Source organism: Periplaneta americana, chromosome 10 (genome assembly GCF_040183065.1).
Source record: "Periplaneta americana isolate PAMFEO1 chromosome 10, P.americana_PAMFEO1_priV1, whole genome shotgun sequence".
Lineage (NCBI taxonomy): Eukaryota > Metazoa > Arthropoda > Insecta > Blattodea > Blattidae > Periplaneta > Periplaneta americana.
In genome coordinates, this window is record NC_091126.1 from 54401933 (window position 1) to 54414938 (window position 13006).

At 36.0% G+C, this 13006-nt stretch overlaps 1 protein-coding gene and 5 non-coding genes across 12 annotated transcripts in view; 5 read left to right on the forward strand and 1 right to left on the reverse strand.

The window, feature by feature from the left end:
* LOC138707697 (lysine-specific demethylase 4C-like) overlaps positions 1–13006 on the reverse strand; it is a 141321-nt gene that overhangs the window by 72833 nt on the left and 55482 nt on the right. For all 7 annotated transcript variants that reach the window (XM_069837513.1, XM_069837512.1, XM_069837509.1 and 4 more), the window contains 3 exons: positions 8200–8328; positions 5702–5848; positions 1585–1766 (listed from right to left, as the gene is read on the reverse strand). In XM_069837513.1, the coding sequence (XP_069693614.1) occupies positions 1585–1766; positions 5702–5848; positions 8200–8283 (413 nt within the window). In that variant the 5' untranslated portion in view covers positions 8284–8328. The remainder of the gene's footprint in view (positions 1–1584; positions 1767–5701; positions 5849–8199; positions 8329–13006) is intronic.
* On the forward strand, positions 4085–4156 carry TRNAD-GUC (transfer RNA aspartic acid (anticodon GUC)). Its single transcript has one exon. It is a non-coding gene; the product is annotated as a tRNA-Asp (tRNA).
* On the forward strand, positions 4370–4441 carry TRNAD-GUC (transfer RNA aspartic acid (anticodon GUC)). Its single transcript has one exon. It is a non-coding gene; the product is annotated as a tRNA-Asp (tRNA).
* On the forward strand, positions 4653–4724 carry TRNAD-GUC (transfer RNA aspartic acid (anticodon GUC)). The gene has a single exon. It is a non-coding gene; the product is annotated as a tRNA-Asp (tRNA).
* TRNAD-GUC (transfer RNA aspartic acid (anticodon GUC)) lies at positions 4938–5009 on the forward strand. The gene has a single exon. It is a non-coding gene; the product is annotated as a tRNA-Asp (tRNA).
* On the forward strand, positions 5223–5294 carry TRNAD-GUC (transfer RNA aspartic acid (anticodon GUC)). Its single transcript has one exon. It is a non-coding gene; the product is annotated as a tRNA-Asp (tRNA).

A 13006-nucleotide genomic window follows, 5' to 3' on the forward strand; every position in this document is an offset into this window, starting at 1 on the left:
AGTTATACAGGCAGCAGAGGAAAGACAAAGAACTAATATAAGACCAGCAACCTGAACTGCTGCGTATATCCCACAGGATCACTAGAGGTCGTTTGCGACCTTAACTACGACTGCTAGCTGCTCTGATCATTGTCGCTTTTTTACTCTACTTCCCGCTAGTGTGGAAAGATGAAATGTATGTACTATATACTGCATAAAAACATGACCATTATGACATAATATGTAAGATGTAATTGAGTGTTTAACTTAAACGGAAATGTTTTCGTTCGTTATCTATGTAATGTATAATGTTGAAGGTGCAGGGAAAGGAAGGGAGATGGGCGGAGTTTGTACAGTGAACAAGACGGAGTTGATGGGCGGAGCTTCTTCAATTAATATGGCTCAGCTACACTACAAGACTGCAACAATATACTGGAAAATATCTTTCACTTGTAATACTGAACATATTTTTGCGAGCAAACTAAAAACAAGTGTTTATTGTTATTAAGACCACAGAGAATCCAGTGAAACAAAACAAAAATATGTTCCTTTACCATTCTTTTAGAGAAATGTCTATACTTTTAAGTAGAGTTAATAATTATGGAAAGGAAATAAAGCTACATAATATATCTTTTCCTATACCTAACTGAAAATCAAAGTTTGACCAGACACCGTAACTTATCAAGTTACAGAAATATATTATGTGCAAACACAATGATAAAAGATCTGTGCATTTTAGAAATACGTCATGTCACTATGTATTAATATAATATTGTATTCACTGAATTCTCGGTGATTTTTCAATTCCATTACATACAACATATGGGAGAAAAGAAATGTACGGTACTTAATTCATTGAAAATAATTTCAAATTTGTAGCACACCACTCTAAAGACAAGATGTAATAACTGTGAAAGTTATAAACACATCTAACCAACATCAAAGAGGCTACTTTCGTTTCTTATATATCCGACCGATGTTTTTCTCAAACATTTTAATAGGAAATTATCAAGTAACCTAGTTAGGCAGTACATCTCATTTGAAAATGTGTGTCAGAAGAAGAACAATTGTTTGTATACATCTGAAGTCTGATTAGTGTATGTAGCTAATTGGTGGTGTATGCAATAAAGGGGGAAAAGAACAGGCCACCCTACCCCTTTATCTCCTGGCCTAGTTTCCTTATAAGTGGTGTCTTGTTTGTATCACTTGTGAGGTTCAGACCTGTCTTCGGACAATTGACTACACAACAACTAGTGGTACCACCATTATGTTGCATTATGCGAGAAAGCACTCGTTTCTTCGGTCCTTTTAAATCTATTTGTGTACCTATGTACCAAAAAGCGCGTGTGCAAGGTATACCAAAGGCCTGAACAAACCAAAACTAACTTGTCACTGATCCTCGACCTTATGAAAACTCGCTTATTTATTTTTCCCAGATGTATGTGTATTTGTAAAGTTATGCCATTTTTCAATTTCATTTCATCAGGAAATAACGCAGTACAAATCAGACTTCATTCCCATGTGTGGTGTGTAGCAAGATCGAAGATTGAATGAATCCCTCTGTCACCAAAACATACTGGCAACACAAACACTTTTTTTAATTACCTCGGACTTATTGCCATATCATGGTATTCCTTTACAGTCATAGACTTCTTCTGGACGTTAATTTGTGTATACAATCCAGGTTTCCCATCCACTACCTGGCATATTGGAGCAGGGATATTTATATTTATGTCTTCCACATTATATCCAGCTTTGCGTGGTTTCCATTCCAGTGGTGGAATTACCTGCAAAGATAAAATAGCACCACTCCTGTATCAAAAGAAATTTTACAGTACACTGAAACTCAATATACTAATAATAGAATAGATAATTTTAAATTCACGACATTGTCCATGCATGAAATAAGCAGAATTATAGCTTCAACACAAAGCCTCCTACTGAGTATAAGGGAAGAAGGTGAACCAAAAAAGGACTGAGTTTGATAATAGGTATGTTAGTAAAGTCAGTTTCTCTTTGGAGACCGTTGACTTCTGGGTAAATACCAAATTACTAAATGTGTAAGAGGGAAACAGTAACTTACTGATATATTAAAATTGATGTATTTAGCTTCATAGGAATTCCTGCCTCTGTTATTAAGTTACTCATGATTTTTGGGGATATAAGAATTTATTTCCGTTTTTTTTATACTGAGGATGGGCCAAAGGCTTGCCGATCTCTTTATCATGCAATGATTATTTAAGTCCTCAGGACCGCATTCCTGTATCATGATTTACTGTTTGGTGCCTTCTATAGATTCAGCCATAACACCCAGTCCAATGGAACCAGATGCCTGATTCTTCCTATGACTTCTATAGCCTGTTGAAATTGATGCCATCTATATGTAAGTCATGGTACTACGATGGTAGTTTGAAAAGTTCTCGGAATGAAATAAAATATAACAACATACCTCTTTTTTATGTTTATTTTTCAATGTAATCTCCCTGAACACTAATGCACTTAGTCTATCGATGTTCCAATACCTTTATTCCATTTCGAAAATTAGATCCTCCAGGCCTGCAAAATACTCATCAACACCGGCTATCAATTCTTCGTTTGAAGGGAATCTCCGTCCACTCATTTGAAGGGAATCTCCATCCACAAAGAAAAATTTTGAGCTTAGGGAAGAGATGGAAGTCTGATGGAGCCATATCAGGTGAATAAGGCGGGTGTGGCAACAATTCATACCTCAGTTCATGTATTTTTGCCATGACAACGACACATGTGTGGGCGGACATGGTCTTGATGGAACAGGACTTTCTTCCTTGCTAAACCCGGCCTTTTTTCGCGTATCTTTTGCTGTAGTTGGTCCAGGAGGTTAGCGTAGTATTGTCCCATAATTGTTTGACTAGTAGGATGATAATCTATCAACAGAATCCCTTTCACATCCCAGGAAACTGATGTCATGACCTTACCGGCCGACCATATTGCCTTTGCTTTCTTTGGTGATGGAGAATTAACGTGTTTCCACTGCTTTGACTGTTCTTTTGTCTCTGGGGTATAGTAGTAGACCCATGTCTTATCTGTGGTCACAAACCGGCACAAAAAATCTTGTTGGTTTTTCTGAAAACTGGCCAAACATTGTTCAGACATTTGCACTCTGATGCGTTTTTGATCTTGTGTTAACAGTAGTGGCACCCATCTAGCAGATAATTTTTTCATACCCAATTCCTCAGTTAAAATGTGATATACCCGTTCAGATGACATCCCTACAGCTTCAGCTATTTCTCGCATTTTCAGTCGGTGATCCTCCAAGACCATTTCGAGCATTTTTGCAATAATTTCTGGGGTAGTGACACATCTTGGCCGACCACTACGAAGATCATCTTCTAAGCTCTCCCGACCAAATTTAAACTCGTTGGTCCACTTGGCAATAGTTGAACATGAAGGAGCAAAGTCCCCCAGTGTGTTCTGAAAATTGGCATGAATTTCATTTACTTTCATAGCTTTCTTTACGAAAGCTTTATCACTGCTCGAATCTCGGTTTTTTCCATCTTCACAAAACACTACACGGGAGCAAAAACAGAGAGGCTTCTGCACCACAAATCTCTACTCAGAGCACTGATGTGTCACATGTTTACTCATGAAGAATGACTAACCATTATGCAAGAACTGGGTTGCGCTACCAATGACATCTGTTGGTGATTCCGAGAACTTCTCAAACAACCCTCTACATTCCTGCTGAAGCCTATATATTGTCCTGAAGATCACATTACTGTAGGCATGATTCACTATTTGTTGACATCTATCAATTCAGCTGCACATCACCCAGATCCGACAGAGTCTGCTATGAAAGCCCTTCTGTTTCCCTAGGACTTCTGATCAAGGAGAGACAACAGGTGCTGCCTTTACAAACTAATTCGGTAAATGACAATTCCTAAACGCCATATTAACATTTTCATGTGTTAATTTTCAGCATGCCAGTATGTCTATAGGACTTCGTTAATGAAATTCATGTAACAGGATTCTGCAGCAAAAGCCTCGAAACAGTTAATTTACACAAATCAATATTTCAGGTATAACTCCCTGTAAAGTTGATTTGAATAATTTCGGTGTCGGTTAGAGTTCCCGGGTAGCTCAGTGGTAGAGCGTTGGTACGTCAAACCAAAGGTCCCGGGTTCGATACCCGGCTCCGGAACAATTTTTCCCTCGAAATTATTCAAATCAACTTTACAGGGAGTTATACCTGAAATATTGATTTGCATAATACACGTCACTGTTCGTTAACAGAAAACCACAATTTAAGTCACATGGAGTTAGTGTGCACTCGAAGTTGGTTGCTTGACGGTTGTCAGCCCACTTTGAGGTCTGTGGATATAGAGGGAAAAATTGGATCGGTGTCGGTTAGAGTTCCCGGGTAGCTCAGTGGTAGAGCGTTGGTACGTCAAACCAAAGGTCCCGGGTTCGATACCCGGCTCCGGAACAATTTTTCCCTCGAAATTATTCAAATCAACTTTACAGGGAGTTATACCTGAAATATTGATTTGCATAATACACGTCACTGTTCGTTAACAGAAAACCACAATTTAAGTCACACGGAGTTAGTGTGCACTCGAAGTTGGTTGCTTGACGGTTGTCAGCCCACTTTGAGGTCTGTGGATATAGAGGGAAAAATTGGATCGGTGTCGGTTAGTTCCCAGGTAGCTCAGTGGTAGAGCATTGGTACGTCAAACCAAAGGTCCCGGGTTCGATACCCGGCTCCGGAACAATTTTTCCCTCGAAATTATTCAAATCAACTTTACAGGGAGTTATACCTGAAATATTGATTTACATAATACACGTCACTGTTCGTGAACAGAAAACCACAATTTAAGTCACACGGAGTTAGTGTGCACTCGAAGTTGGTTGCTTGACGGTTGTCAGCCCACTTTGAGGTCTGTGGATATAGAGGGAAAAATTGGATCGGTGTCGGTTAGAGTTCCCGGGTAGCTCAGTGGTAGAGCGTTGGTACGTCAAACCAAAGGTCCCGGGTTCGATACCCGGCTCCGGAACAATTTTTCCCTCGAAATTATTCAAATCAACTTTACAGGGAGTTATACCTGAAATATTGATTTGCATAATACACGTCACTGTTCGTTAACAGAAAACCACAATTTAAGTCACACAGAGTTAGTGTGCACTCGAAGTTGGTTGCTTGACGGTTGTCAGCCCACTTTGAGGTCTGTGGATATAGAGGGAAAAATTGGATCGGTGTCGGTTAGAGTTCCCGGGTAGCTCAGTGGTAGAGCGTTGGTACGTCAAACCAAAGGTCCCGGGTTCGATACCCGACTCCGGAACAATTTTTCCCTCGAAATTATTCAGTTAAATTACAGTTCATGATCAATGGGAATATTTCACATATTGTGATATATTCTTTAAACATAGCCCTGAGCACCTTCTGAACTGGTGAAGTTGAATTTGACAATGTCACTTCTAATGTAACTTATGAAATTGTAATTCATCTCATTAAATGGTACTCAGAATGAATGTCGTATCATCTATTCCAATATTTGTACTCAAGAATGTCAAAGTATTAACAGTAAACCAATTAACTGCAGGTTTATAAAAATGTTTAAGAAACACAATAGTAGACAGTGAACACCAGCAGCATAAAATATAATAAATGTGTTGAAGCTTCTTATTTATTTTCATAAGAATTCAAAGTTCAAAATTATTTATAAAACCTCAATAAAATATAACTCACCTTGGCCAAACCAGCTTTGTGTGCTCCAACTGATTCCATGTAGTCAACATATTTCGAAAAATCTTTGAACTCTTCATAAGTGGGGCGGAATACCATAATTTTTGGTCCTCCAGGGCCACAGTTACCATCACCCTCCATTGTTGTTGCCTTACAAGAAAGAAAAGTAACTACTTTTAGTATATAGCCATGCAAATATTTGAGACAGAAAATTCTTTTGCCTAATTACTAAAGAGGAACAGGTCATATTAATCATATTTAAAAAAATCAAATTCTGTTAAGAAAATATACATTCTTTTTTATCTGACAAAATTAATATAAGAACTAGAATTGAGTTATATCCTTCAATAATGCTACAAATACTTTTGTACGATTGTGTTTTTTTTTTTTTTTTTTTTTTTTTTTTACAGCTATGTAGTTAGTCCTTGAAAAGAATTCCCACACAGAAAATCAAAATCATGGTACCAACCTTTGTTAAACACTTGGTTTATTAACAATGCATTATTGACAGTGGATCTATAAAAAATGTAAAAATGTAAAATAATTTTCCGATTTTTAAAAATACATTTTGTTGATACGTGTACCAAAATTAATGAACTTTAGATATGTTTTGACACGGTGGAAAATGCAGCTATAAGCAATGAAAAGTCACAGTATTATAAAATAAATTGTGAATCATTTCGGTTACTGTATTTGTTGAAATTTAAATATTCAAATATAATATATACATCCATGAACATCTTCAAGACATTTGTTTACAATAAAATAAAATCTTTAAGAATTGTAAAGACAAATACATAAAAATATAAAAGTAAGAAAATAAATTTTAGTTTTTTGCTGAAATTCAAATATATGAACACCACATAGGCCTATACTACAATGAATATCTCTGAAAAAGGCTCCACTAATTATTTCTACCAAAATCACTATAGCACACAGATATAAAATTTAAAAAGTAATTGGAAGCAAAGATCATGATACTCATGATAATATAAATAACAGTATGAATAATTATATGAATAACAGAAAACAAAATAATTTGGAAGCAGACAAGTTCAAAAATGTAGAAAATTAACATATATATTGAATTTCATATCCTGGAATTTTCATGACACAGACTACCAAGGAGGTAACAAGATCACCCCACTTAAATAACGCGAATTACTTATTAAAGTAGATTAATTAATTATGTTATTCTTATTTCAGAATGTTAGTAAACATATACCAGACAAATACATACTGGGCGTTCATTTCAAAGTGTGTCATGACGTCACTTGTGAGTCAGCAATTTGAGGCGAGTTTTAGCTTTTATGTCAGAAAAGTTGCCTATTAATCAAGGAGTTTAATCTGAACTTGAGAACGTGTACGATATAACTTGAACGTCGTAGCAACAGATGGCAGTCTGTACGGTCTGTGTGCTACCATAACCTCTTTCGAACTGTGTTTTGCACTGCGCGAGCAAGTCGTACGCAGGGTATTTGTTATCATCAGTTGCGTACGGCAACATTCCACAACACAAATCAAATGCTCCATGTCCATGTTGACCGTCGAAGTTAATGTCAACAAATACGTAAGTAATCGTCTTAACCCTCTCCCCATATCCCAACAGTAAGAAAAAAAACTCACCTCAGTACATGTTTCCAAACAGTTCACATTCCTGCCACTACCGGCATTACGGTACGTATCAGTAAGTACTCTTCAGAATAAACCCCGTATTTGCTAGGCAACTTCTCTGGCACATAGGTAATACGCCTCTGCGGAAGTGTAGGAAGATTGAATTCTCTAGGCTCATCGACTAGCCACATGACGGCATACAGCGAGTCATGACACACTTTGAACTGAACACGCAGTAGAGTTTCAAAAATAAATATGAAGAAAAATGAAAATAATACTGAAAAATCATCATTGGGGTAATCCTATTACTCCCCTTGGTAACAGGAGGGTTAAGGTCATGTTTCTCGTGAAAGGCCATATTTTTTATGAAGAACTAAGTAAAATTACATTCGTATTTGCAATAGAACATTGGAACTGAGCACACAAGTTAGTCCACGCATGTGCCAGAACTGTCTCATTTGCATTAGCCATAATGCTGGCAAACAGAACTCCCTCCCCATTTTCAGCAATGTGATTTTTATGTGATAAAGTCAATGAAACTAATCGAGCACAATGGGAAAAAAAAAAAAACAGTATCTAAAACGCAATTAACCTAATTACACATGAGTTGTAGTAGAATTTAATCAAGAGTTGTAAGACATATGTACAATAGACAAGGTGGAAGACATTTCCAGTTGTACTTGTAATATGAGTGCAGATTTTAGTTATATTAGATAGCTCTTGCGATCAAGACAGTTTGATGACTAGTTTTCTAATCAAAAGTTAGCTCCTTACTGCCTGAAATTGCTGAAGATTCATAGACAATGTTAACAGAGTACCTGTTACATTATATATGCCAAAATAAACAGGACTTATGAAATTTTGTAGAGAAATAGTGAACAGAGTACCTGTTTCCTTGAACATAGGTCCGACACAACTGACGTTGATTCTGGGTTTGATCCCAGTCCCGATTCAACTTTGGACGAATCCATTCATTACCATGTAGTACACTTCACAGCTTAACAGTGCTTCCTCATCTAAAATAATGTAAATATGAAACATTACTGCACTTATTTGTAATTAAAACATTCAAAAATGAAAAATTATGCAATATTTCACCAGTGAAGTATACATTATAAACATTTATGCACAGGATTGCTAGAACTAATAAGTCATAAATGAAAGTAGAGGCTATTTATAAAGAAACAAATTACTAACTGCATATGGAAATGGTCACACATTACAATTACCTCTCAAGTCTATTAGCCCACAGGCATAAATAATTTCTTTAATATTGGCACAGTAACAACGTATATAAAACTAGTTCATGCTCATTGTTTCACATGAATTCAATTATTTATGATGTTGCCGATTATAATATAATATAAGCTATTTTCTGGAACCAACGTTTACAAGAAATATGCAAGTGAAATCAAATATTGTTCATTCAAATAAGATGCTAAAATTCTCGTTTTCAGCAGTGTAAACAAACGGCAATGTTTGTCATCCCAAATAATAATAATAAATTTTTTCAATTTTAAGTTTCAGGATTTAAACACATGTATGCAATTCATTCTACACAAGTTACCATTATGTAGCTCTTTGGATAATGCAACTGTTTGCAGTATTAACTTGCTATTTATGAAAATCGGTATTTAAGATTTGACAGATTAAATAAAATATCTTATGCCCGTGTGCACCATTCTCGATTAAAATTTGACCATGGTTAAGTCGGCACTTTACCATCTTCAACGCCAATTTGCGGAGTATCAATCTCGATCAAAGTTAAACAAGCGAGTTGATGATGATCAAATTTGATCACGGGTGTGGGACCGATTATCTTGAATTGAACATGGTCAAGTCGAGAAAACCAAAATGGCGGCACGATTTGACGTACTTGATGGAATTGAAGATAAAATGATGTATCTTCAACACTCAAATCACTGCAGAAATAACAGAATTAGTGTTATTGTAGAAAAAGTAAGTTTGTAGATGAATAATAAAAATGTTCTTTTTTCTCAAAATAGACTAATGTTTTATATATGTTTCTGCTTTGGAAGATCGAGACTTTACTGGAGGACAAAATATTATTTAGGCCTAATTGTCCAATTTTGTTAACATAATAACAAATATCACTTTTGTTGACGTCGTACAAAATTTTGTCCAATATTCTTTTGAGAAGATTAACTCCGTACGTAGATGAAATTATTGGGGATCATCAGTGCGGTTTTCGGCGTAATAGATCGACTATTGATCAGATTTTTTGTATTCGACAGATAATGGAGAAAAAATGGGAGTATAAGGGTACAGTACATCAGTTATTCATAGATTTCAAAAAGGCTTATGACTCGGTTAAGAGGGAAGTATTATATGATATTCTTATTGAATTTGGTATTCCCAAGAAACTAGTTCGATTAATTAAACTGTGTCTCAGTGAAACATACAGCAGAGTCCGTATAGGTCAGTTTCTATCTGATGCTTTTCCAATTCACTGCGGGCTAAATTTTTGCAGGGTTTGGAATTGAACAGGTTACATCAGCTTCTTGTCTATGCGGATGACGTGAATATGTTAGGAGAAAATACACAAACGATTAGGGAAAACACGAAAATTTTACTTGAAGCAAGTAGAGCGATCGGTTTGGAAGTAAATCCCGAAAAGACAAAGTATATGATTATGTCTCGTGACCAGAATATTGTACGAAATGGAAATATAAAAACTGGAGATTTATCCTTCGAAGAGGTGGAAAAATTCAAATATCTTGGGGCAACAGTAACAAATATAAATGACACTCGGGAGGAAATTAAACGCAGAATAAATATGGGAAATGCGTGTTATTATTCGGTTGAGAAGCTCTTATCATCCAGTCTGCTGTCCAAAAATCTGAAAGTTAGAATTTATAAAACAGTTATATTACCGGTTCTTCTGTATGGTTGTGAAACTTGGACTCTCACTCTGAGAGAGGAACATAGGTTCAGGGTGTTTGAGAATAAGGTGCTAAGGAAAATATTTGGGGCTAAGCGGGATGAAGTTACAGGAGAATGGAGAAAGTTACACAACACAGAACTGCACGCATTGTATTCTTCACCTGACATTTAGGAACATAAAATCGAGACGTTTGAGATGGGCAGGGCATGTAGCACGTATGGGCGAATCCAGAAATGCATATAGAGTGTTAGTTGGGAGACCAGAGGGAAAAAGACCTTTAGGGAGGCCGAGACGTAGATGGGAGGATAATATTAAAATGGATTTGAGGGAGGTGGGGTATGATGATAGAGACTGGATTAATCTTGCACAGGATAGGGACCGCTGGCGGGCTTATGTGAGGGCGGCAATGAACCTTCGGGTTCCTTAAAAGCCATTTGTAAGTAAGTAAGTAATAACAAAGTAGTTATTCTATGCCGGTAATAATATAGCAGAACTAAATGATCATTTTGTAGAATGCGAGATTATCACTTACTAGCTATAGATTTGCCGTTTGAAACTATTAGGACCTACATGACGTTTTGGACAATTAGGCTATTTACGCTTGAATTAAGAGAAATTACACGGATACCTTCCTTTCCCTCTTACTCCAAAATTCCAACCTTGTGAACACAAAATAAATGGATAAATTTGAGAACAAGGATACTTTCCTTTCCCTCTTACTCCAAAATTCCAACCTTGTTCACACAAAATAAATTGGCACTAAGAACTTCCTTTTCGTACGCATGATGATGCGTATTCGGCATACACAGACGAATTGCTTTTTTTAATTTTATTTTAAAATAATTATTGTTAGCGAGGTATCCGTATACTGAAATTTTCCCAAACAAATTATTAGCACTGAAATGTGTTTTTTCGTAAGTAAGATGATGAGCATTCGACAAACATATACAAATCTGCTGTTTTTAGTCGCCTATTTCAAGATAATTGTCAGTGAGGTATCCGTATACTGAAATTTTCCCAAATAAATTATTGGCACTGAAATGTGTCTTTTTATAAGCAAGATGATGAGCATTCGACAAACACATACAAATCTGCTCTTTTTAGTAGCCCATTTCAAGATAATTGTCAGTGAAGTATCCGTATACTGAAATTTTCCCAATTATTATCATTAATATGAAATAACCAGTGTATAAATTACGGTACAAATTATGTGAAATTATGTAAACACGTATAACTCATGTGAATTATGAGGTTAAATCCAACCAGGTAGCCTGCTTTTCTCTTAGAGAACTTCCGTCAGTACTCTTATTCGGTAATATGGATGCATAATTGCTGACGAGTTCTAAAGGAATTCCCACTTCGAACTGTGAGAAGTTGGGTGCTCTTTTCGTTTTTTCTTCCATGATTATTGAAAATTGCTATTTGAAAATTGCGAGGATTTTTGAAAGCAATCCGACAAACAAAAACGAAGCGATAATTGACAGAGTGCGTTCGTTCGCTGTTTTAAGGTGCGTACACACTAAGCGAACGAACAACGAACGAACGAACGACAAACGATTGCGTTCGCTGATTGAAATCGGTACGTGTGTACGTCGCAACAAAGGCAAACCGATCGTTTGGTTTGCCTTCGGAAGTGATCCGTCGCTTGTCGGTACATCAAAGGAAGTTGGTATTCGTTGTGGACGGGATTTGCCACTAGCTTGTAGTTCGTAGCAGAACGCAGCGCTTAGTTCAATTTCACTAACAGGATGTCGAAACTGGAGTGGACGGAAGGCGCTGTTATAAATCTTATTAATGCATATAGGGAGCAGGAAACTTCATGGAATCCCAAGCATCCTACTTACCACAATAAAGTAAGAAAACATGATGTTTAGGAACCTATTGGAAAGATGTTCAGCTGCAAGATAGGCAAGTCAAACACGTGCAAAATTTGAAAATTATTTTTGTTTATTTATTTTCAGTAGATACATGTTTTTTTTTATTGTAGGGAGCAGAAGTCAAAAAGAAAATTGAATCCCTACTGGCATCATTCCGGAGGGAAAGACAGAAGTCCACAAAAAGATATGAAGTGTACGAGTCAACTTGGTTCGCGTATAAACATATGTCGTTCCTTTTGGACAAATTCACGCCCAGAAATAACAAGTTCCAACATTGTGCACACAAAATAAATTATTGGCACTGAAAAGTGTCTTTTCGTAAGCATGATGCGCATACGACAAACACAGACAAATCTCTCTTTTTAGTATCTTAAGATAATTACTGTCAGTGAGGTATCCGTGTACTGAAACTTTCCCCTGGGGCCTATTTCATAAAAGTAATAATTTAATACCATTACTGAAAAAGTAATAACATTAAGTAATATTATTACTGTTCTGTTTCATAGAAGTAATAGTTAATAATATTATTTATTACTGTAAACGCTCATATTATTACTAAAATAAATAACAATATTACTAAAGTGTTTCATAAAGCAGCAAAGATAATTAAATTTATTAATAATATTAACGTTAGTTCCAGATTGTATTTTAAGTAATAGTTTAATAATTTGTAAAAAGTAAATGCCAATGTAGGGTTAGATTTTGAAGATAAAACCGTGAAAACATTTGAAATGGACAATTCTGACTCAAATAGTGATGAAGAGGGAGTGTTTGTCCGACGTCCAAGAAATTTTAGACAACGAATATCCTACAACTATATGCAAGAAAGTTACGAATATAATGAAATAGTTGACCTTTCAATTCGAGAACTTTTCGCAAAAAACTCTGTTTCTTAAGTTATTTTCACGTCTT